Here is a 20337-nt window from a genome sequence, read left to right as displayed (position 1 = left end):
CCACGCTGGCCTGAAGGACTCCGGGGAGACTCTGAATACAGGGGCACGTGTGCCCGCTTAGCTGTGCCAGGGGCCCCCGCACCCCACCCATGCATCAGGCTACCCACTGGGCCCACCTGTGACAGCCGTGGCGGGGCAGGTGGCCCAAGGTGCAGGGCTCTGGGGGGAAACTGTTCCCAGCTGAGATCAGCCGAGGCCTCAAAGCCCTGGGAGGGGCCGTGGTCTCCGCCTGCCCCGGCAAAGGGACGGTCACTTCAGTGACACAGGCAAGTGGGGGTGGGGGGTGGTGAGGGATGGTCACCTCGGTGACACAGGAGGACAGGGACGACCACCTCAGTGACAGAGGGGGGCAGGGCGTGGACAGGGGCTGCCACCTTGGCAGGGGGGGTGGACGGGCTCAGGGGTACAGGTAGGGATCATCGCCTCAGTGGCAGCGGGGGGTGGGCTGCAGGGGGTGGGCGCGGGGCACTGTCCAGGTCTGCTCGCTGACACTCCAACCCCTTGTTTCTGCCCGGCACCAAACGTGCAGGGAGGTGCAGGGCTGGGGGATCCTCCTGGAAACCGGAGGCTTTCCCCTGTCCCAGGAAGGAGAGGGTCAGCGTCCCTTAGTGACATTTCCGGTGGGGGTTACAAAGCAGCACCATGCCTGGAGGGGGGAGCCGGGTAGGGCGGGGTACAGGAGAATCAGCCACGGCAGCGCGGCAGTGCAGAGCTGCTTCCGCCCACTGGGGCGGCCCCCCGAACTGTCTGCAGGAGACCAGTGGTGCACCCGGAGGTTCAGAGCCAGACGCCCCAAGTGTGGGTGTGGCTCGGGCAGGGCCTGCCTGCAGGGGGCGCCCCAGGGGCTGCAGGTCCCAGAGCACCAGCAGGAGGCAACCAGTATGCCCTGAGGGCAGGGTCCCACTGACCTCACCCCCGGGGGCGGGGGGGGCGTCCTCGCCCACCCCTGCAGCCTCACACATGGGGGTCGCAGGAGCCTACATCACAGGCACTTTCTGGAACCTTGGGCCTCTGCCCATTGGACAGGAAGTGTTCCCAAACGCCGGCCGCTTCCCTGCCCCTATGGCGTCTCCCCGCCCCCCCCCACCTGCAGACCCGTAGCTGCCCATGGGCTGTGCCCAGTGGGCAGAGGGGCACCCTGGCCTCGCAGGCTCCGGAGGCTCCTCCTTTAGCGACTGTGATGTCCCCCCACCCCCACCCCAACGACCTAGGAAAAAGCAATTTGTACATTTGTAAGAGCAAAGATCAAAGCCAAACACCCACCCGCTGAGTCTATGGTACAAAAACAAGCCCCATGTCCACCTCTCGCCAACACCAGGGCAAATGTAATTGGACAGTGGAGGAAACAGACTTCCCGCCCCTCCCGGTCAGCCCAGGGATCCATTTATTACTGCCACTTACACAGCCAGCAACGTGCCCTCCTGATCAGACAGTGCCCCTGCCCCATCCCAGGGGGTTAGACCAAATTGGATTCGGCCTGGGCAGCTAACGATCATGACAGGAAACTCCAGAGGAAGATGAGCACATTAAATGAGCCGCAGGAAGCAATCAGATGTCATCCCTAGCCAAGCCGTGACAACCCAAGGTCACCAAGAAGGGGCGGGGGGCGTGGGGGGGGGAGGCTCGAGAGGGGTCTGCAGCGAAGGAGCTGGTGCAGCCAGACTCTTCTGGCTGGCACGGAGGGGCACTTGGGGAGACTCGGCTAATGGGCAGGGCAGGTTCGGTCCACTCGGCAGTTACTGCTGCTAATTTTGTGAAAACTCTGAGGTGGCTACCCGGGACTCTGTCCCCGCTTCTCAGCGCTGCAGGCCACAGGACTTGGGGGTTATGCATATCCAAAGGGCGATGCACCCTCTGGAGTGCTCTGGGTTAAAATGAGTAAGAGATGAAGCAGGGGGGGGTGGAGGGGAACAAGTGTCTGTGGCCCCTGAGGAATTCAGGGGGATTTGCCACGCCACCCCCAGGCCAGTGAGAGCGTCACCCCTGAGACTGTCTGCTGCAGAAAGACAGACAGGCCCAGCTCAAGGCTGGAGGCGCGGGGCACACTGGGGGCGGGGCAGGGCGTGGGGCACGAGCGATGCTCAAACCCGAATGAGCACTGGAGCGCCTTTCCAGTGTCTCACAACGCTCTCAAAGCCTCAAAAGGAGGCGCCAGCATGACTAAAGAAAAGGGGGACCCCGGGTCCCCCGTTTCTCCTAGGCCTTGCACGAAAATCCCTGTTTGGTGAGATGCTCAGGTTCACGGCAAATGCCTAACACAGATGCTCTGGGGGGAAGGCGGGGAGGGGCACTGCAGCAGTGCCTGGGGGTCCTTGGGGTAACAGGGCTCAAGCCGGGGAGCCCCTATGCGGAAGCACACACTCAGCCCTTGGACACGGCGGGTGTGCCCGGGCCATCGCCAGGACAGCCTCCCCCTGGCCGCACAGACAGTCTGAAGGGCTCCCCTTTACTCTCTTGGTATTGGGTGCTCAAGGCTCATTCCTAGTGGGGCGCCAAGGACCTCATGTGGTGCAGGGGACCAAACCCTGTTGGCCACTTGAAAGGTATGTGCCCTACCCACTGCACCACCTCTCTGGCCCGCAGGTTCCTCTTTAAACTGAAAGCGAGCAGTGTGGTTCCATGGACCCCCGCTGAAGCCACCATGGCGTTTCTGGGCTACACTGTTCAGTCTCCTCCTCCTGAGTCCTCAGCTGGTCAGTGTCCAGAGCCATGGATGCCCTCGGCCACCCCTGGCAGCTGCGCTCCATCCCAGTCACACAAAGGGGCGATGTGGGGGGCCGGGCCTCCTGGGAGGCCCCCTATTCCACCCACAGGCAGGCAGGCCCAACGTGGCAGCAGGGGAACCGGTTGCGGCTGGACAGGGCTGCGGGGCGCAGAGCGTGTCCCCGGGGCTGGGCACGCAGCTCTTGCCAAGAAGGCAGGAAGACCCTGAGTTTGACCCCTACGTGGCCCCCAAATACCCATCGCCCGAGCACCACCAGGGCTGACTGATGCATCTGCACCCACTTCATCCCAGCACTCCTGGGCAAACGACTGTTTTAAAAAGGATGTAGCGTGGGTGTTCCTCCAGATTAGTAAACCGTCACCCCGCCCCCGCCCCAGTCAGAAACTCCCTGGCTTTCAGAAGTCTACCAGGGGATTCCAGATGCCCGCTAGAACTTGAAAAGTGCCTGCTCAGGTCCTCCGACGAAAGCCAACCCCGAATGCCAGGCAACGTACCTGGCTCCAAAGATGTCCTTTTTTGCGAGGTCGATTCCAGAAACAACTTTCACTCTGAGAATACGGGACTCTCCCTGTTGGAGAAGGGAAAAAAAAAAAAAGGTTTAAAAATGGACCTTCCATTGATCACCGTTTTCCCCACAAATGCAAAGTCAGCTATTTCTTTTCAGTTCAGCAATGCAAGCTCGGCGCAAGCAATTCTTCCTTACACCTAAATTTCAAAAAAATCACATGCCCATTCTAAAATCCTTGGATCCCTAGAAGCATAAGAGCATATGGTTAACTATGCACAAATTAGGGTCATTTGTCACTGAAAATGTTTCTCAGTAATTTCACACATACCCCTACCCCACCCTCCAGCCCCCACACACACATGAACCTTAGAAAAATGATATGTCCAAATGCCACAGGCTATCATCAATGGGATAAACAATTCCTCTTTTGGAGTTCTGAGTTTGTGTGGTCCGAGATAGAAAGGAATTTAATGTGGTCGCATAATTTCTCAAAATTATGGCTTTAAAACAGAGGTCCTGGCAAGCAACATGAATTCCTTGCTCCCAGAATAAGGATCATCTGGAAAGGAAATGGTCCCAAACCATCTCAGAAGCTGGAGGGCGGGGGACGTAGAGGGTAGGGGGGCAGGTGGAGTCTGGGAGAGCAAGAAGGGATGCTGGGAGACCAGCTGGATCTGGTGAGAGATGGTGAAGCTCCGCAGAGGGTAAAGGAAACAAGCGCACAGTCAAGAATTCCCCAAAACTCTTTGGCTAGTAAAAACAAACAAAAATAAACTAACTTAACTTCTAAAGAAGTGTACGCAATTGAGCAACTTGCTTGGCAATTTCCCTTTTGCAGTTGATGTACAACTGGACTACACTTCCCAGCATGCACTGCATCGGGGACAGTCATGTGATGACCTATAGCCAATGGGAGGTAAACAGAAATGATGAGCATTTTATTCCAAAGGAAACCCAATCCCACTCCTCTGTTTTAGTGGAGAAGATCCCAAGTGGGAAGAAAGGTAAACACACAAATCTACAGACGGAGTGGGGCTCTCGTTTCCTCAACCATGCTGACACCAAGCCCCCACCGTGGTCTGGAAACAGACTTTATACCAGTCGTTCCCAGGTCATGCCATATACTCGCGCTTTCACTAAAGGGCAATTACACAGATGGCCGGAGAAAGACTGAGAAAGGGTGATGCAAATCAGCATCCCCTCTGGGTAATGAATAACTTCTTTCTGCTTCTCTGCATCCCTTTGCCTTTGGAAACATTAAATATTTGCTTCAAAGGTATATATATCTGTTTGTATGGGGGCCACACCCAGTGGTGCTCAGAGGCTAGCTACTCCCAGTCGGAGCTCAGAGGTGAACCCGGTCAGACATTGCGGTGCTGGGGTCTGGATGTGGCCTCTGTCCAGCAAAGCCAGTGCCCAGTCCACTGTGTTACCTCCCCTAACCCAGAAAGGGCTTGCTTTTGGTAGTACCATCTCCCAAAAAATAGCATGAGGGAAAAGAAACCTTCATTATTGGGTGAAGATCCCAGACTTCTGTTTTTCTAAAGTAAATCTTCTATCAGAAGAGAAACCTTCCTACAAGGCTCACGAGACAGAGGTACAACAAGGGGCTTCCGCCTTTTTACCCCCCTGGACGGGCACGGGTCCTGCATACCAGTCCACAGACCAATAACCAAACAGAACCATGGTTTCTGACCTTTCCACATAGAACCCTAATGCATACAACATCGCTCAGCGGCTGGGAGAAGGCCTTTATTGAGCAATTACTGTTTATAAGCCGTGTCGCAGGAAATGTCCCTTTTCTCCCATGTGAAAGGACAGGGAAGCAGGAAAAAAGAATGGGACTTTATTTGTGAGAAGAAAACTGTACACGGGGGTTCCAGACATCCAGCAAAGTGTTCTTATCTACGCTTCCTTCAAATAACGTGCAGGAATGGGGAGCTGCTGGGCCAGGGGTGTGTGACTAATCTATGGGGGCAACTGTACTTTCTGAAGCATTTTATGACTTTCATAAAATCTATGCACGACTTTCTGGCCCCTGGATACGACTCGGGCAGAATTAAATATTTAACCAAGGTGGAGAGCGGTGAGCGTCTGGGCCAAACACGGACTGGGAAATGCTGAGACAACTCCGGCCGCAGAGAGGGGAGGCGAGCTCCCAGTGGGGACCTCATGCCTTCCCTGGCATCCTGTGTCACGCACCTGTGCTGGGGGGGGGGCAGCGGTGCTGCTGTGTGAGATGGGGGTCTCCTCACGCCTACAGTTCTAACTCTTCATCGCGACGGAGAACAAGGGATGGGGCCCCGAGTCACCAATGACAGTGGCCCTGGTCCCCCAGCAGGTAGGATTCTGAAGGCTGGCGTGTAAGATGGTTGCAGGGAGCTTGGCTGCCTGCGCGTATCAACGCCGTGCCAGTGGGTGCCAGGCTTCCGTGCCCGAGAAACCCATCAGGCACTCACTGATCGGAATAGTCTTCAGTAAAGCAAACTTCACGTTCCAACTCCCCACTGAAGATGGTGGACACTCATCCTGTGTATCTGGTCTGCTGGGGCTGGGGGCGGGGGGGGGCCCGGGGGGGAGCAGGAGACACACCCGGCAGTGGTCGGAGCTTAATATCCTGGCTGCACATGCAGGGATCACTCCTGGCAGCGCTCAAGAGGGCATAAGGGGTCCCAGGTCCAAACCCGATTCGCATGCCAGCACCTTAGCCACCATGCGCGCTCCCTGGCCCACACAAGAAGGTCATTTTCTTTCTTTTTCTCCTTTGCATGTTACGGTAGTTGGGTAGTCATGGGGGTCACACCCAGAAATGTCCAAGAGGCCCTGGGGTGCCGCTTGAGCGATACTCCCAGCCCTCCCCTGCTCCTCACAATGGCAGGGTCCTGCCCCCAACCCCATCTGGCCTGGGACGTGCCCTCTGGACCCAGGAGCCAGGGACAGCAGTCGTCTGTGTGGACAGGGAGGCCTGTGTCCAGGGCCTGTGCAGGCCGCTCCTCCTGTATATAAAGTTCCCTCCTGGCCTTCCACATGTGGCCATATTTCATACCCCAGTTTGTGTCCAGGACACCAGCAGATCAATGTCCACTGGATCTGAAAGAGACTATCAATATTTCAGGGAGCACTGGACAGCTCAGTGGCCAACATGTCAGCTGGCTCCTGTCGCCACTAAAACCCACAGAAGGGGCTGGAGCAATAGCACAGCAGGGAGGGCGTTTGCCTTGCACGCGGCTGACCAGGGTTCAGTTCCCAGCATTCCCATATGGTCCTCTGAGCACCGCCAGGAGTAATTCCTGAGTGCAGAGCCAGGAGTAACCCCTGAGCATCGCAGGGTGTGATCCAAAAAGCAAAATAAAAAAAAAAAAAATTCAACCCACAGAAGGTGCCAGAGCTGAGCTCGTGACTGCTGGGACCGCATGCCCCTGCCCGGACATGTCCTCTTTCCTCTCCTGCCCCTACACCCCATCACCCTGACTCCTGCTCCATCCTCTCCTCTCCAAGCCTCTCCCCAGGCCGTCCCGAGACCTCTTGGCTCAACGGGGCCCCGACATCTAGCTGCTCCTCCTTGCCGTCCTCCCCTCTCACACTCCCCGCCTCGACCTCCAAGCTACACGTTCAACAAGAAATCGCCGGCTGCGGTGTCCCAGGCATCGAGCTAAGGGACAGCAGGAAACCGGACAAGAGCACTGGCCTCCGCCTTCAGGGTTCACCGCCAACCGTGGGGACAGACTCGTGGGCCCAGGAACGCCCAAAAGGGCGGGCTGGAGCGGAAGCCCAAGAGCGAAGACAGCCCCGGGTAGCAGAGGAAGCGCCATCGAGAACCCTGCCGACGGGATGCTGCCCAAGCACGGCTATTCCCCGGCGTCAGCCTCTCCAGCCGCCCGCATCCCGTATACGAGGCTCTAGACATCTCGTGTACGCGGGCCCCGGAGAAAGTGCTTCCCCGCCTTTCTCTGAGTTTTCAAGTACCTCTTCCTTGCTGTTCCTGGCTCTGACACCAAAGGCGCTGACCTGTGACCTCTCCCACTGGCCCAGGCACGACCCGCCACCCCCGACGGCCGTCCAACCCGAAGCCGCCTGTTCTGCTGGAAACGGCCCATGAGAAGATCCGCAAAGCCACCACAGCGAGTCCACGGCCACCGGCCATGGGTCAGGAGGACAGAGCCAGCTAGCGAGCTCCTGTGGCCACGAGGAAGTGTGCTGTCCAGTGGGCATGTGTGTGAGCACCCTGGGGACCGTGACCCCCACGGCCAGACCAACTGCGCCCGAGGCAAGCACACGTGTCAGCGCCTTCAAGGGGCCCCGGGCCTGCGCCATGCAGAAGTGCTGTGAGCTGCAGTCCCATTTGCCGTGGCCGGAGGTGTCCCCTCTGAGACCCTCCTCCAGACGGCGGTGGGGGGCTGCCCGCTGACGAGGAACCGGAGTCTGGTCTCCAGGAATGAGGACAGGGAAACCCCTACCCCCCCCCCCCCGCTAACAAGCAGGGACGCAGCTGAGAATTGGCAGACGTGGAGTCGGGGTGCTGGGGTGGGGGAGGGGAGAGGAGCCCCCACCGGCTTCCCCCTCGAGCTGCACACGCCTGCCTGCGTGCAGGGCATTCGGCAGGGATGGCCGAGGCCAGCAGGGGACGGGGCGGAGGCCAGACTGTAGGGGCCTCTGCGAAGCCAGGGCAGGGTCCCCGGGAAGGGTCAGCTTCCCTGTCTGCGGGGAGAGGGAGGGCAGGGGCCAGGCTTCTGCCCGGGAGACAGCAGGGCCTGGCCGCAGGTGGGTCTGCGAGGCCAGGGCAGCCCCCCACTCCAGCTTCCAGTCCGGGGGCTAAAGCGAGGGATGAGGCCGGACACGACAGAGGCAGGAGACACCTCGGGGAAGTGGGGGGGCCTGGGGCTTCCTGATCTGAGGTTGGCGGCCCAAGGGGCAGCTGGAAAGGCCGAGAGAGTGTTGCGGATCAGAGGCGGGGCTCGGGTCAGAGGTCAGATACAGACAGCCAGGCGGGAGTCAGGCCCAGAAGGTGAATCTCGGCTCCGCCCCTGCCCCCCCCCCCCGCAGGCGACCACTGCAGCCGCCCCCGTGACTGACTCCTGGACTCTCGGCCAAACTCCACAGCGGGCCAGGGGGCAGCCGCTGCCTCCGGGAGGGGGTCTGAGCTCAATCCCAGTGAGCGTTTGGTCTGGTGGAAGCCCACCCTGCGTGCCAGACACTCCCTCACGGGCCTGGGGGCGACCGCTGGACAGAGCAACTAAGGCACACTCCCAGAGTCTCGGCCAGCGCTACTGGACAGGGCGCCCAGGCTGGGCCCAGGGCAGGAGAGCCGTGGGATTCCAGCAGCGTCTTGGGCCAGGGAAGAAAGAGAAGAGAAACGGGGCGAGGCGAGGGGGCCTTATCCTTAACCCAGTGGTGGCACGGAGCATGTCACCAAGGCTGGTGGCGTCCAGCTCTCTGGAGGGATGAGGCGGGTCGGGGGGGAGCCCGGGGTGGCCCACAGTCCTCTCCCCGCCGGGTGCTCTCCACAGCAGCAGAGACTTGGGGAAGAGCGGGGCAGCGGCTGATAAGGCCAAGGGGCAGCAGGGGGCGTGGAGAGAGGCCGGCCCCACGCAGGGGACGCTGGTCCCTTGCAGAGAATGGCTGAGCCCCGGGGCAAAAGGCAGGCGGGAGGAGAAGCTAAGTCAGCTGAGAAGAGCTGGGGGCAGCGGCGACCACCTGGGGCCCCTCCAACAAGGGTGATGACGGGGTGACCGCAGGGCAAAGTGGCCGCCGGGGAAGAGTCCAGCAGAATCTCGTCCCAGCACCTCCCCGCCGGTCCCCTGAGCACAGCAGACCCCTCGGTCACTAGATCTTCTCCCGACAGCTCACAGCTGGTGCTCGCCCTGCTTTCCACGGGCCCCTGTGACCTGCTGTTCTTCAAATGACACTGGGGATCTTCGTGTCTGACTCTGGGGTCCCAGGCAGGGCCCTCCCGGGCTGGGCCTGTCCCACCTGGCGTCTTGTCCACACTCCCGGCCACCACCACGGCAGCACTCACCCCCGAGGGTGACACCCGGGGGAGGTGGGCCCCGGGGATGGCCCGCCCACCTGCCAGGAGTCACACCTACAGAGCCCAGCACAGCGAGGATGCTTCTTCCAGATGGGCCCGGCAGGGCGGTTCTGAGCGAGAAATGCGAAATCCTCTTAAAGCCAGGAGGCCGGCAGCCGGCAGCAGTCACAGGCAGAGAAAAGGGCCACTGAGACGGATGAAAGGGCTGCAAGAGTTCCAGCTGGAAGGACAGAGTCACTCTCTTCCACTAATTAAAAACTCTCTTTTTACCAGAAGTGTTGGTAAAACTCCATGGAAAAGGTCTTCAAAGAATCCACTGGTCAATGGCTCTTTTGTTCCAGATCTCGAATCATAAGACAGGAAACACTTTTGAATCCCTGCAGGATCACCGAGACAAGAATTATCTTATGCTGACGGCTCTAAAAATGACCGTAGCACACAATGGCACTTTGTTGCAGGCCAAAAAATCATAGCTCAAGATCTGAAATGCTCCATTTTCACGGCCGCCACAGCCGGGCCTCGGGGCAGAACGGGGCGAGCGGCCGAGGGACGCCCCGAGAACGGGGGTCAGGAGGCAGGGCGGCCAAGGGGCCCGGAGAAGGCCTTTCCTGAATACCCAGCTCCCGGCCAGCTTTCCCGGGGCGGGAACAGAGATGTGACTCCCTCGGGGGGCTGGGGGCTCGCAGCCGGCTAGAAGGGGCTCAGGACAAGTCACCGAGGGAGAGAGACAATGGACACGGTGGCCCGCACGGGTCGGAAGCAGCAATGACCAGCACCGCTGACTCTTGGGCAGCTGAGTCAGGGGGAAGCACTCGGGATGGTGGGACCGAATTATCCAACGCGCATGCGTGTTACGGGGCGGGGGCGGGGGTGTCCCTCCACAATCTTTGAAAGAGTTCTGGCTACCAGGGCCTGACCCCTAGACCCCCACACGGCTTCAATGAGCAGCAGCAGCCTATGCCCAGCCCACCACCCCTGTTCCCCCCGCCCAAGAGATGCCACCAGCTTCCTGCCCGTGGACCACAAGGGGGTCCCCAAACACTACAGCACATCTTTGCAGCTCATCCGGGCTTGCTCCCACAGACATTGCCACACCGGCTTCACCCACCAGATTCCATCTTGATTCGGGGACAGGAGGCTGGCCCAGGGGAGTCAGTTTCCATCCTGCATCCCAGAGAGCACTGGGCAGGAGCCCCCAGCAGGAGGTGACCAGGAGCATAAAGGCCCCTCCTGGGATGGGAGGGGGGCAGGGGGGTGGCCCAGGACATCCCAGCTTGAGAACTGCCATTGACTCCCCTGCACACAAAGGCGCGGGAAAAGCCGGCCCGGAGCTCAGCCGCGAGTGAGGGCTGCAGTGAGGAGAGGTCAGGGGCGGGATGGCACGCGGGGTGGTGAGCCCGTCCCGCAGCACCTCCGGGTGCTATTCCTGCTCACTCTCTCCCACCCGCTCTCGAGGCACCGGCTGACAAACCATGTTTTCTGCGGGTATCTTCCCCGGCCGGGATCGCTCAGCTGCCCGTGGCTGCGAGTGATCCCACCCACAACGGCAGATGCTGGGCCACGGCAAGGAGGGTCAGAGGGGGAGCCTGTAAGCTGCAGGGGGGCGGGGGTCTGCAGAGAAGAGCCGGGAAGACATCAGTCCTACCCAAAGCTCTACGGGGAACTGCTAAACATCTTCCGCAGCTTCTGCAACAGAGACTCGACACCTACAGTGTCTGACGCTGGCTGAGAACGAGGGTGCAGACTGGTCCCCCGCCTCTAACCGACCTTGGGGCACGCTCCACCCCTGGGCTGGAGCTGGGGGGGGGGTGCCAGCCTCCAGCCCAGGGGTTCCCAAAGAGGGGGAGGTGCAGCCGAGTGTACGTGAGGAGCAATTTGATTTGCTGAAAGGAAGAGACTCTCGGGGAGGCACCGAGTAACACCATTTTCTCTGAAAAGGGGGCGGCCAGGCAGGCAGGGAGAGCGGGGAAACTCAGCCCCCGCCCACGCCCAGGCCTCGACTGTGGAGGTGTGAGGGGAACGGGTACCCAACCCCAGCCGACTCCCCTCCAACCCACAGTGGGGAGGCAAGTCCAGAGGGCCTGTGTGTGCGTGTGTGTGGGCACCTGGGCCAGGTGCCACAGTGCTGTTAGGAGCTCTGACCCAGGCACCTGGCGGGCTGGGAAGATACTTGGAGGAGCCACTGCTGGCCGGTTACCCAATGTGCAGCCGATGGACATGACTGGACGCATCCGGCGACTGGCTGAGAATGTGAACTGCTCTCACCCGAACGGCAAGGGGCTGGGGGGCAAGCCTCACAGGCTGAGAGGGGAGCGAGCCTCCCGCCCGCAGAAGGCAGGAAGGAAAAGCAGGGTTTCAGGGGAACAGTTTTTTGTTTTTTGTTTTATGCTTTTTGGGCCACACCCGGCGATGCACAGGGGTCACTCCTGGCTCATGCACTCAGTAATTACTCCTGGCGGTGCTTGGGAAACCATAGGAGATGCTGGGATTGAACCCGGGTCAGCCGCGTGCAAGGCAAACGCCCTACCGGCTGTGCTATCGCTCCAGCCCCAGGAAACAATTTTTATTGGGCACAATTTCACAGATGCGGGGAAGCAGCCCTGCCTGCCAAGCAGGATACGGGACACTCTGTCAGGAGCTCAAGGACCATAAGCAGAGGGGGACGCAGAGGGGGCGCCTCGGGGTCACCTCCACATTCGGACAGTGCTCAGGGTCCGAGCACGGTTGTGTCCTGCTGTGTGTGTCCGGGACAGTGACCTCCTCAAAGCCAAGATGCATGATAGGGGCAGTGGAGGGGACGCTGGGACAGTCCCCAATGGGGCCGCATCCACACCATGAGACGGATGTTGGACAAAAGGGGGCGCTGCCTACGCATGGTCTGCAAGAGCAGGACAGATGGCCAGAGGACGGGAGGCAGAGAGTTCCACGCAGAGTAAGGAGACACGCACGCATGTGTGTGTGTGTATGTGGACACGCAAACATGTGTCTCCACATACAAAAGGAAAACTCTCTAAGGACACAGGGATGCTGGCATCACCGGCCGACTCTAAGAACAGGCAGTGGGTGAGCCTGGACAGAGACACGTGTAAGACCCAGACGGACGGACAGACAACTCCCCAGCCCAGCCGTCAGCCCTACTTTTCATCTGGAACCATTTCAACAGATTAACAGTTCAAAAACAGGTTTTCAAGCAGCCCTGGAAGTTAATAAACGAACAGACGTCACATGAAGACTTTGGAACGTGCAACCTCGGGTCTCTCTGGAAGAGGCTCCAGTCCCTGCCCACCGTGCTGGCCGGGCGGGGAGGCCGCGTGCGGGCCCTTCCGGTGAGTGCGCTGCCCAGGGCAGGCCGGGGGCAGGAGGGCGCAGGGAAGCAGACGCTCTGGGGGCAAGGTGCGGTCACTCTGCTCTCCTGAGCCGCAGACGGGCACACAGGCCTGCCTGCCACCTGCCAGAAATAGCACCGGGGCAGGAAAAGGCGCCAGATGGTCCCCGAGGCCCCAGGACTGAGGATGTGGCGAGGGGCAGGCGCAGACAGAGGAGCCGGGACGAGGCCGAGGATGATTCATGGGGGCTCCCATCTGTCCCTCTGCGCCGTCTCCAGGACAAAGAAAACTGACCGAGACCCCGTCCGCCACCCGGAAACACTGTCCAGTCGCGGGACAGCGAGGAGGGCACCCGCCTTCCCAGGGGCCAGCCAGGGTCACTCCTGAGTGCGGAGCTAGGAGGGACCCCTGGGCCAACCAGGTGTGCCCCCACCAAAAAAAAAAAAACCCAAAACACCCAAAAACAAAACAAAAAAAGGAATCAGAATGGCTTTTCAGGTTCCAAAGCAACAGAGAGCACCCGGATCAATACTGGTGGGAGAGGGCACTGTTCACTGTCACGCTCATTCCCTCTCCGAAACACGTGACCGAGGGCCACAGCGGCACTTCTCTTGCGTGCAACCAGCCCAGGTTCCACCCTCAGCACCACATATGGGCTCCTGAGCGCCACCAGGGGAGATCCTGGGCTCAAGGAATAGCCAGAATGGCCCGGAGTAGGCAGAGCACTGCCTTGCGTGGAGACTGCCCCCCCCCCCCGAAAAAAATAAAAAGAGCTTCACAGCGGCGGCTGGCTAATGGGCTCTCTGGGACACTGGCATTCCTGCCCCGGGGCTGTGTGCAATTCCGGGGTCCACAGTCTAGCGCCTCCTCTGCAGAGAGCGAAACAACTCAGTGCTCCCCTGGAAAGCTCCCATCGTTTTGGAAACCACCAGAAAGTGGCCTCCCTCTTGCACTCGAGGCTGCAGAGCCCCCATCACCCCCCATTCGGCCACAGGAAACGAAGGATCCTGCACGGAGGAGGACGTGGAGACCAGAGGCTCTGAGGAGTCGCACGGAAGGTGAATCCAACCCATACAGAGACGCCTGGAAGGCCCCGCAGTTGCCGACGCATGAGGAAGCTGACCCACTGGTCACTCCACATGGCCGCTCGCCTGCAAAGTCCACAGGCCTCACGCCCAGGCTGGCAGGTCTCCCGAAGGACCAGGGGGCAACTGGCTTGGGCCGGCAGGGAGCAAACCCGCCTCGAGCGACTCTTCCTTCGATCCCGACGTCCACCGCGGGGCAGGACACGGGTTAATGCACCTCCCAGCTCGCCCAGCCTGCCAGACGCCGCACATCAGCCTCTCGGTGCGGTAAGAACTGCGGGAGCAAACCACACAAGCGGGTTTCCTCTTCTGTGTGGTCGTCCGTCCTCCAGCCTCCTTCTCTCGAGGAGAATATGGTCCAGCTGCAGCCAGAGCGACAGCACAGCAGGCAGGGCATTTGCCGTACACGAGGCCCACCCTGGTTTGATCCCCGGCATCCCATATGGTCCCCCCCTCCACCACCCCCCTCCCTGAGCCCCACCAAGTGTGATCCCTGCACACGAGCCAGGAGGAAGCTGCCTGAGCACTGCCGGGTGTGGCCCTGAAACAAACAGAAAGAATCCAGCACAGCCGAAACCTGCAAAATCTGTGCTCATCTGGGGCTAGAGCGATAGCACAGCGGGGAGGGCGTTTGCCTTGCATGCGGCCGACCCAGGTTCGATTCCCAGCATCCCATATGGTCCCCTGAGCACTGCCAGGGGTAATTCCTGAGTGCAGAGCCAGGAGTGACCCCTGTGCATCGCCGGGTGTGACCCCCCCGCCAAAAAAAAAAATCTGTGCTCATCGATTCTCTGGGGCAGGTGTCCAAGCAGGCAACCTGTCACCGTGTTTTGGGGAATCAAAGGTCAGGCTCGGGTCTGAGTAGGGAGTGGGAGTCAGGACCCCAGCCCCCGGGTTTCAGGCTCAGCTGGGCCTGAAGCAAAACCGTGCTGGTCCCCAGCTTCCCGTTCAAAAGGAGACATCTGCAGAGGCCCGGGTCTCGCTGCCCTTCCTCGAAACGCGCCTCGCATACGCCCGGCGGGGACTCTGCAGCCATGTTATTACAGAGGCTCGGCTCCTGTCGGGAACCCCGTCTCCAGGCTGACGAGCCTAATCTGATTTCCTCGCTTATTCAATTCCGCCTTGTTTGGACATCCTGATTTTTTTCTTTTAAAAATAAAATTCGTGGGGCCAGAGAGATAATGCAGCAGGGACGGCTGCCCGTGCCTCGCCTGCACTGGCTCTGTGGGACTCCCTGGTGCGACACGCGGACCCCCAGGTCCTGCCCAGAGATCCCTGAGTGCGAAGCCAGGAGCGAGCCAAGAAGTAACGCTGGGTAAGGCCCCAGACGCAAACGAAAAACAAAGAGATGGGCTGGAGTGATAGTGCAGCGGGGAGGGCCTTGCACACAACTGACCTGGGTTCGATTCCCGGCATCTCCTCGGGTCCTCTGAGCATCACCAGAAGAGATTCCTGAGTGCAGATTCAGGAGTAACCCCTGAGCACTGCCACGTGTGGTCCAAACACACACACACACACACACACACACACACACACACACTTGTATGATTTAGGGGGTTTGCTTTCTCATAGAAATACGTGATTAAGGGATTCCCCCTCAGCACTAACTTTTGATTTTGCTGACTTTTGTTTTTTCGGCTTTGGGGATCACACCCAGTGATGCGCAGGGTCTACTCCCAGCTCTGTGTTCGTGGTTGGTCCTCCTGGGGAGACACTGAGTGCAGGGACTGCATGGGGGGGGGGGGGAAGCTCCCCGCAAGGCCGACCCCATCCTACACTCCAGCCCCGCCTCGTTCGCTCTCTGATTAAAAAGCACGCCAGGTTTTCTAGGTTTTGTTCCAAGTACTAGATAATCCCAAGCCCCAGGTGGGTGCATACGGGCTCGAAACAGGCGTCTGAGTCGCATCAGAACTGCGACGTGACAAACGCTCTGGCCTTCCAACGGAATGTGGCCGCCAGAGGCGTGACCTGCCGAGCTGCATCCCCCGAGACCCTCAGAAGTCAAGTCTCCACTCTCGGCTGCCTTCACGGAAACGAGCCCGACATTTTGTTCAGGTGGTCTTAGTGTGGACTCCACGCCCCACTGGTGGGAGAGATCCACAGGAAGCAGCAGCACGCCAACGCGCCCCCCCCCCGCCATGCCTCCACCTGCACACAAACACACACGCCCTTCTCTGGGGTCCCTCCACACCGTGGACACCCGGGCAGATCCTGGGGCGTGCAAACCCCAGCAGCCTTCTCAGTTGGCAGTGCCCGGGCTGCTGAGAACCACCTGGATGGATCTGCCCAGTGACCCCCCACCCCTCACACCGAGTGGCTGTGGACACCCTGGACCCACCGGAGGACGGTTCTCTGGGTCCCAATCTGTTGAGAAGTCTCAGCGGGTGGGATATTGGTTCTCACTCCGTGGGCCCGAGTACCAGGGCAAGGGGAAGTCTCCACCCACCCCAGACCTCTAGGACGGGCCCCGCTGGGCAGCCCTTACCAGCCCCGGGTGGCTCTATCTCACAGAGCATCTCTATCCCAAACCCTCCTGCTGGCGTTTCTGGCGCTGTCAGGGGAGTGCCTATGTCCGGCACGGATCCTCCTGTCCTGCACATGACCCTCGGGTCCCCGCTGTGACCGAGCTGCGCAGGCTTCTCTGCGGGGACGAGAGCCGCCCCCTTCCCTCTTCCCAGAGAAACGGAGGGTGGGAGCGCGTGAAGGGCCCACAGCCTTTCTCAGTGCCCGTGCTCCCGGCCGGCCTGAGCCCCTTTCCTCCCGGGGCCTGGTGCTCTTCTCTCTGAGGAGCAACTCTGGGAAGAGCCCCGAAGACCACCGAACACCGCCACACCTCCAGGTGTGCATGTCATTCCTCTGACTCCACGGGCTCAGGGTCTGTACAGACAAGACACGCGCTAACCACTGAGCCACATCCCTGGCCCTTCCGGTTCCCAAGAACCCCTCTGTGGGAAGAGACACGTGCCCACATTTCCCGAGGGTGCTCTGGCATGCTGGAAGGAGGGAATGCTCACACCTCAGTCTGCTGCTCCAGCATGTGTGATCAGTGCTCTACCCATCCTGTTTTCATGTAGACTGCAGCACTGTCGTCCCGCTGTTCATCGATTTGCTGGAGCGGGCCCCAGTAATGTCTCCATTGTGAGACTTGCTGTTACTGTTTTTGGCATATCGAATACGCCACGGGGAGCTTGCCAGGCTCTGTTGGGCAGGCGGGATACTCTTGGTAGCTTGCCGGGCTCTCCAGGAGGGGCGGAGGAATTGAACCTGGGTCGGCTGCGTGCGAGGCAAATGCCCTACCCACTGTGCTATCAGGGTTATACTTTCACAAGGAGAAACTGAATCCCTGGTATGGGATGGTGGCATCACTTTATGCCGGAACAGATTCCTTTCCCTGTCAGCCACCGTCCACAGAATCTCACAGATCCCGCGTGCTTTGATCCCACGGAGACAACTCTTGGGGACTCCCCTGCCCCCCGACGTTTCAGAGCATCTTCAGAGCGAGCGAGGGAGTGGGGGTGCGTGTCCTGGCTGCCTCTGCCGCATCTCAGCAGGGGGCGGGGCGCCCCTGAGTATCCTCTCTCTTCACCCCCTTCCCCGGCCTCGTCTTGGCTCTCTAATCCCGCACACCGCGTCAAAGTCCACTCCCATGAGTGACTCTCGGCTGGCCCGAGGTGCCCGGTACTACTAAAACTGTCAGTGGCGGCACAAGCCCGACCCTCCGCCTCTACCAGGCCTTCCGCTTCACTTCCCAGCACATCTCTGGGGCTCTGCAGAGGAGACTCCTGCGTGTGACAAAGGAACCCAGGAGCCTGGAGCAGGGGGAGAGAGACAGAGCCGTCCCTCACCTCCTCCCTGCCCTGCTCGGGAGCGGAAGCTACAGCTCGGGGCCTGGGCCCTGCGGACGCCCGCTCTCCAGCGGTCTGCGTTGGGGTGAACTGGAAGAGGGGTGCAGGAGGGCAGGAATGTCCCTCGGGAGGGCAGGGCCTGGCCCTCTCGGGGCGGTTAGTCACCAGAGCTCACCTCTGCAGTTATGAAACAGCCCCTGGAGAGGGCTTAGGAAAGCAGATTAGATTCCGATCTCTCCACCTGCCTGGGTGTGGCCTGAACTCTTTCCCTGGAGTCAAAGTTCAAAGTCTTCCCTGGGGCCAGAGAGGGTCAGTGACTTACCTGGGCTGGGGGGCAAGATCCCAGCAGACAGGGGGTCACTTTGGCCTTTGACAACCCCCCTCCCCAAAACAAAAACAACACAACTGTGCCTGGCCTCCGGACAGTGCTGGCCCACGGGAGCCGCTGGCCCTCCCAGGGGCTTTCTTTGTCCCCCTCTGAAAAAAAAAAAAAAACCTGGCCACGACCCCCCTGTGTGTGGTAAACACCCCAAGCCGTGTGCTTCCCTCGCTCTAGGACTCACTGCCAGCCCCAGACAACGATGCTTTTCATTTTCTCCTTTTCAGCAGCAGAGACAAAGGTTTCGAATCAGTAGTTAAGTTTCATCAGAAACAAAGGCCCCTGGCACGGGCCCGCAGGGACATAGCAGGTAAGTGGATATTCCGACCCCAGAACTCAGAGGCCGCCCGATAGAACACGCCATTTGCCCGTTCACGGTGAAAGCTCCAGCAAACTCCCTCAACAGGCAAACAGGGAAACAAGCAAACAAAGTCACCTTCTCTCCCAACCATCCAGCCATTTTATTCAATACTCGATGTTCGAAGGAGCCTCAGTGCCCAGAAGCCAACTGGTCTGCTCCCAGAGAATGCCAGCCCTCCCCGAACCACGTTCCTGCTCCCGCCCGGACACCAGCCCCGCAGCTTTCATGGCCCTCGTCCCCTTCCCCTTCCGTCCCGTCCATTTGCCGAGCATTTCTGCTCCCCTAAGAGCAGGATCTCCGCTTCAGAGGGCCAATCAGGCCCTTTTGGACTCGTTCCTGAATACAAGTTCTCGGCCCTGCAGAAGCAAACCCTTCCCAAAAGCAGTCAACTAGGTCAGCGGTTTCGGGATGAATGACTGAGCTCAAGAATCTCCAGGTAAGGCCAAACGATCCGACTACGGATGAACTGGCAGCACCTTCCCACCCCTGGGGAGAAGCCGGCCTTCTCGCCCCCCCACCCCCACCCCCACCCCAAGACAGGTCTTACCGGGTGGCACTCATTCCTCAAAGGCAAGACCTCAGAGGGAGAAGAATGCGCAAGACGGGGCCAGGGGGAATTGAGGGCACCGGCCTCTCTGCGGGCATGCGGAAGCTTGGGCTGCCACGCAGGGTAAGTTTCCACTGCCAGGTGACAGGGAAGCAGTCACCTCCTAGGGGAGGGGACCCCAGGTTGCTTCCCCCCCCACCCCGCTCCCGCTCACTTCCTACAGAGGTGCCAAAGGAAAGTGCTCCCCCGTGTAGCTCCCCGCCTGCGAATGTCAAAGAGTCAGACAGTAACCCCGGCTGCTGGCTCCCACCTTCGCCACATTTCACAGGAACACTCGGTCCCCGCCGTGCAAGCCCTGTTTGAAGAGTTGTCTCTCCCCAGAGCCCCGGCTGCCACCTCTGCCCCGTTCGGGTGTGTGACGGCCGCGTGGGCAGCTGTGGCTCTCTCTCGGGCATCTGCAGGGACTGGGGCAAGACCGCCCGGCCCCGCCAGGCCACAGACGGGCACTGCTGAGCCGAGAGACAGATTCTTGCTCAGTCCTTAGAGCAAACAAACTTCAAAACAAGGATCAATGTGTTGCCTTTACCCTACAAAACAGCCAACACACAAGTTCTAGGGGTGCGGCTACACTGAGGCCACCCGCTGATGCCCCTCTGCCTCAGGACAGGGGTCTAGACTTGGAGTGGGGGGTGAGTGGACACTAGCCCAGGTAGGGCAGGCCCTCACTGGCCCTGCCTGGTGTTCTCCTATGGGGGACACAGGCAGGGAGACCCCCCTGCCACCATGAGGAGCTCCTGGATACAGCAGGAGGCCCACAAAGACAGCTATCTGCAAGCCAAGACGTGAACACTGCCTGCCGGCACCTTGGGCTTGGCCTTGCAGCCTCCGAATGTGAAAACGGACAGAGGAAAACAAATCATGTTTGGAGAATTGATCCGCCCAATCATGTTGGGAGGGAGGGAGGGAGGAAGGGGGGAGTCTGGGGGAAGGAGGGGGGCACGCTGGTGATGGGTGTGGTGTTGCAATTATGTGCATGAATAGCCATTTTTTTTTCTTTTTGGGTCACACCCGGCGATGCACAGGGGTCACTCCTGGCTCTGCACTCAGGAATTACTCCTGGCGGTGCTCAGGGGACCCTATGGGATGCTGGGAATCGAACCTGGGTGAGCCGGGGCAAGGCAAGCGCCCTCCCCGCTGTCCTATTATTGCTCCAGCCCCGCGCGTAGCCATTATTAACAGCACTGGAAACCACTGGATCTGAATTTGAAGATTAAAAAATATATAAAATTGGCAGCCACTCGGCCTGTAGGTGGCGCCCTCGCACACAATCACCTGCCACCTGCCCCGACAGGAAGTGCACCTGAACCCGGAAGCAGCCTACCGCCCTGGAGGAGGAGCTAGGCGGAGCTATCCTGGCCAGATAGAACGCCACCAATCAGAAATACCGTGACCCAGCCAATCAGAAGCCACGACCGTTAAAGCCCGCCCCTCTCCAATGGACTAGGTTTGAAGTCCGCTTCCTTCCTCTGTTTC

At 59.9% G+C, this 20337-nt stretch overlaps 1 protein-coding gene across 2 annotated transcripts in view; it reads right to left on the bottom strand.

Annotated features, from left to right (window-relative positions):
• The window catches only part of NEDD4L (NEDD4 like E3 ubiquitin protein ligase), a 271293-nt gene that overhangs the window by 187884 nt on the left and 63072 nt on the right, over positions 1-20337 (bottom strand). For both annotated transcript variants that reach the window (XM_055127176.1, XM_055127175.1), the window contains exon 2: positions 3220-3293. In XM_055127176.1, the coding sequence (XP_054983151.1) occupies positions 3220-3293 (74 nt within the window). The remainder of the gene's footprint in view (positions 1-3219; positions 3294-20337) is intronic.

The sequence above is a fragment of the Sorex araneus genome, chromosome 2 (genome assembly GCF_027595985.1).
Source record: "Sorex araneus isolate mSorAra2 chromosome 2, mSorAra2.pri, whole genome shotgun sequence".
Taxonomy (NCBI): domain Eukaryota; kingdom Metazoa; phylum Chordata; class Mammalia; order Eulipotyphla; family Soricidae; genus Sorex; species Sorex araneus.
This window is presented reverse-complemented; position numbering and strand designations above follow the sequence as displayed.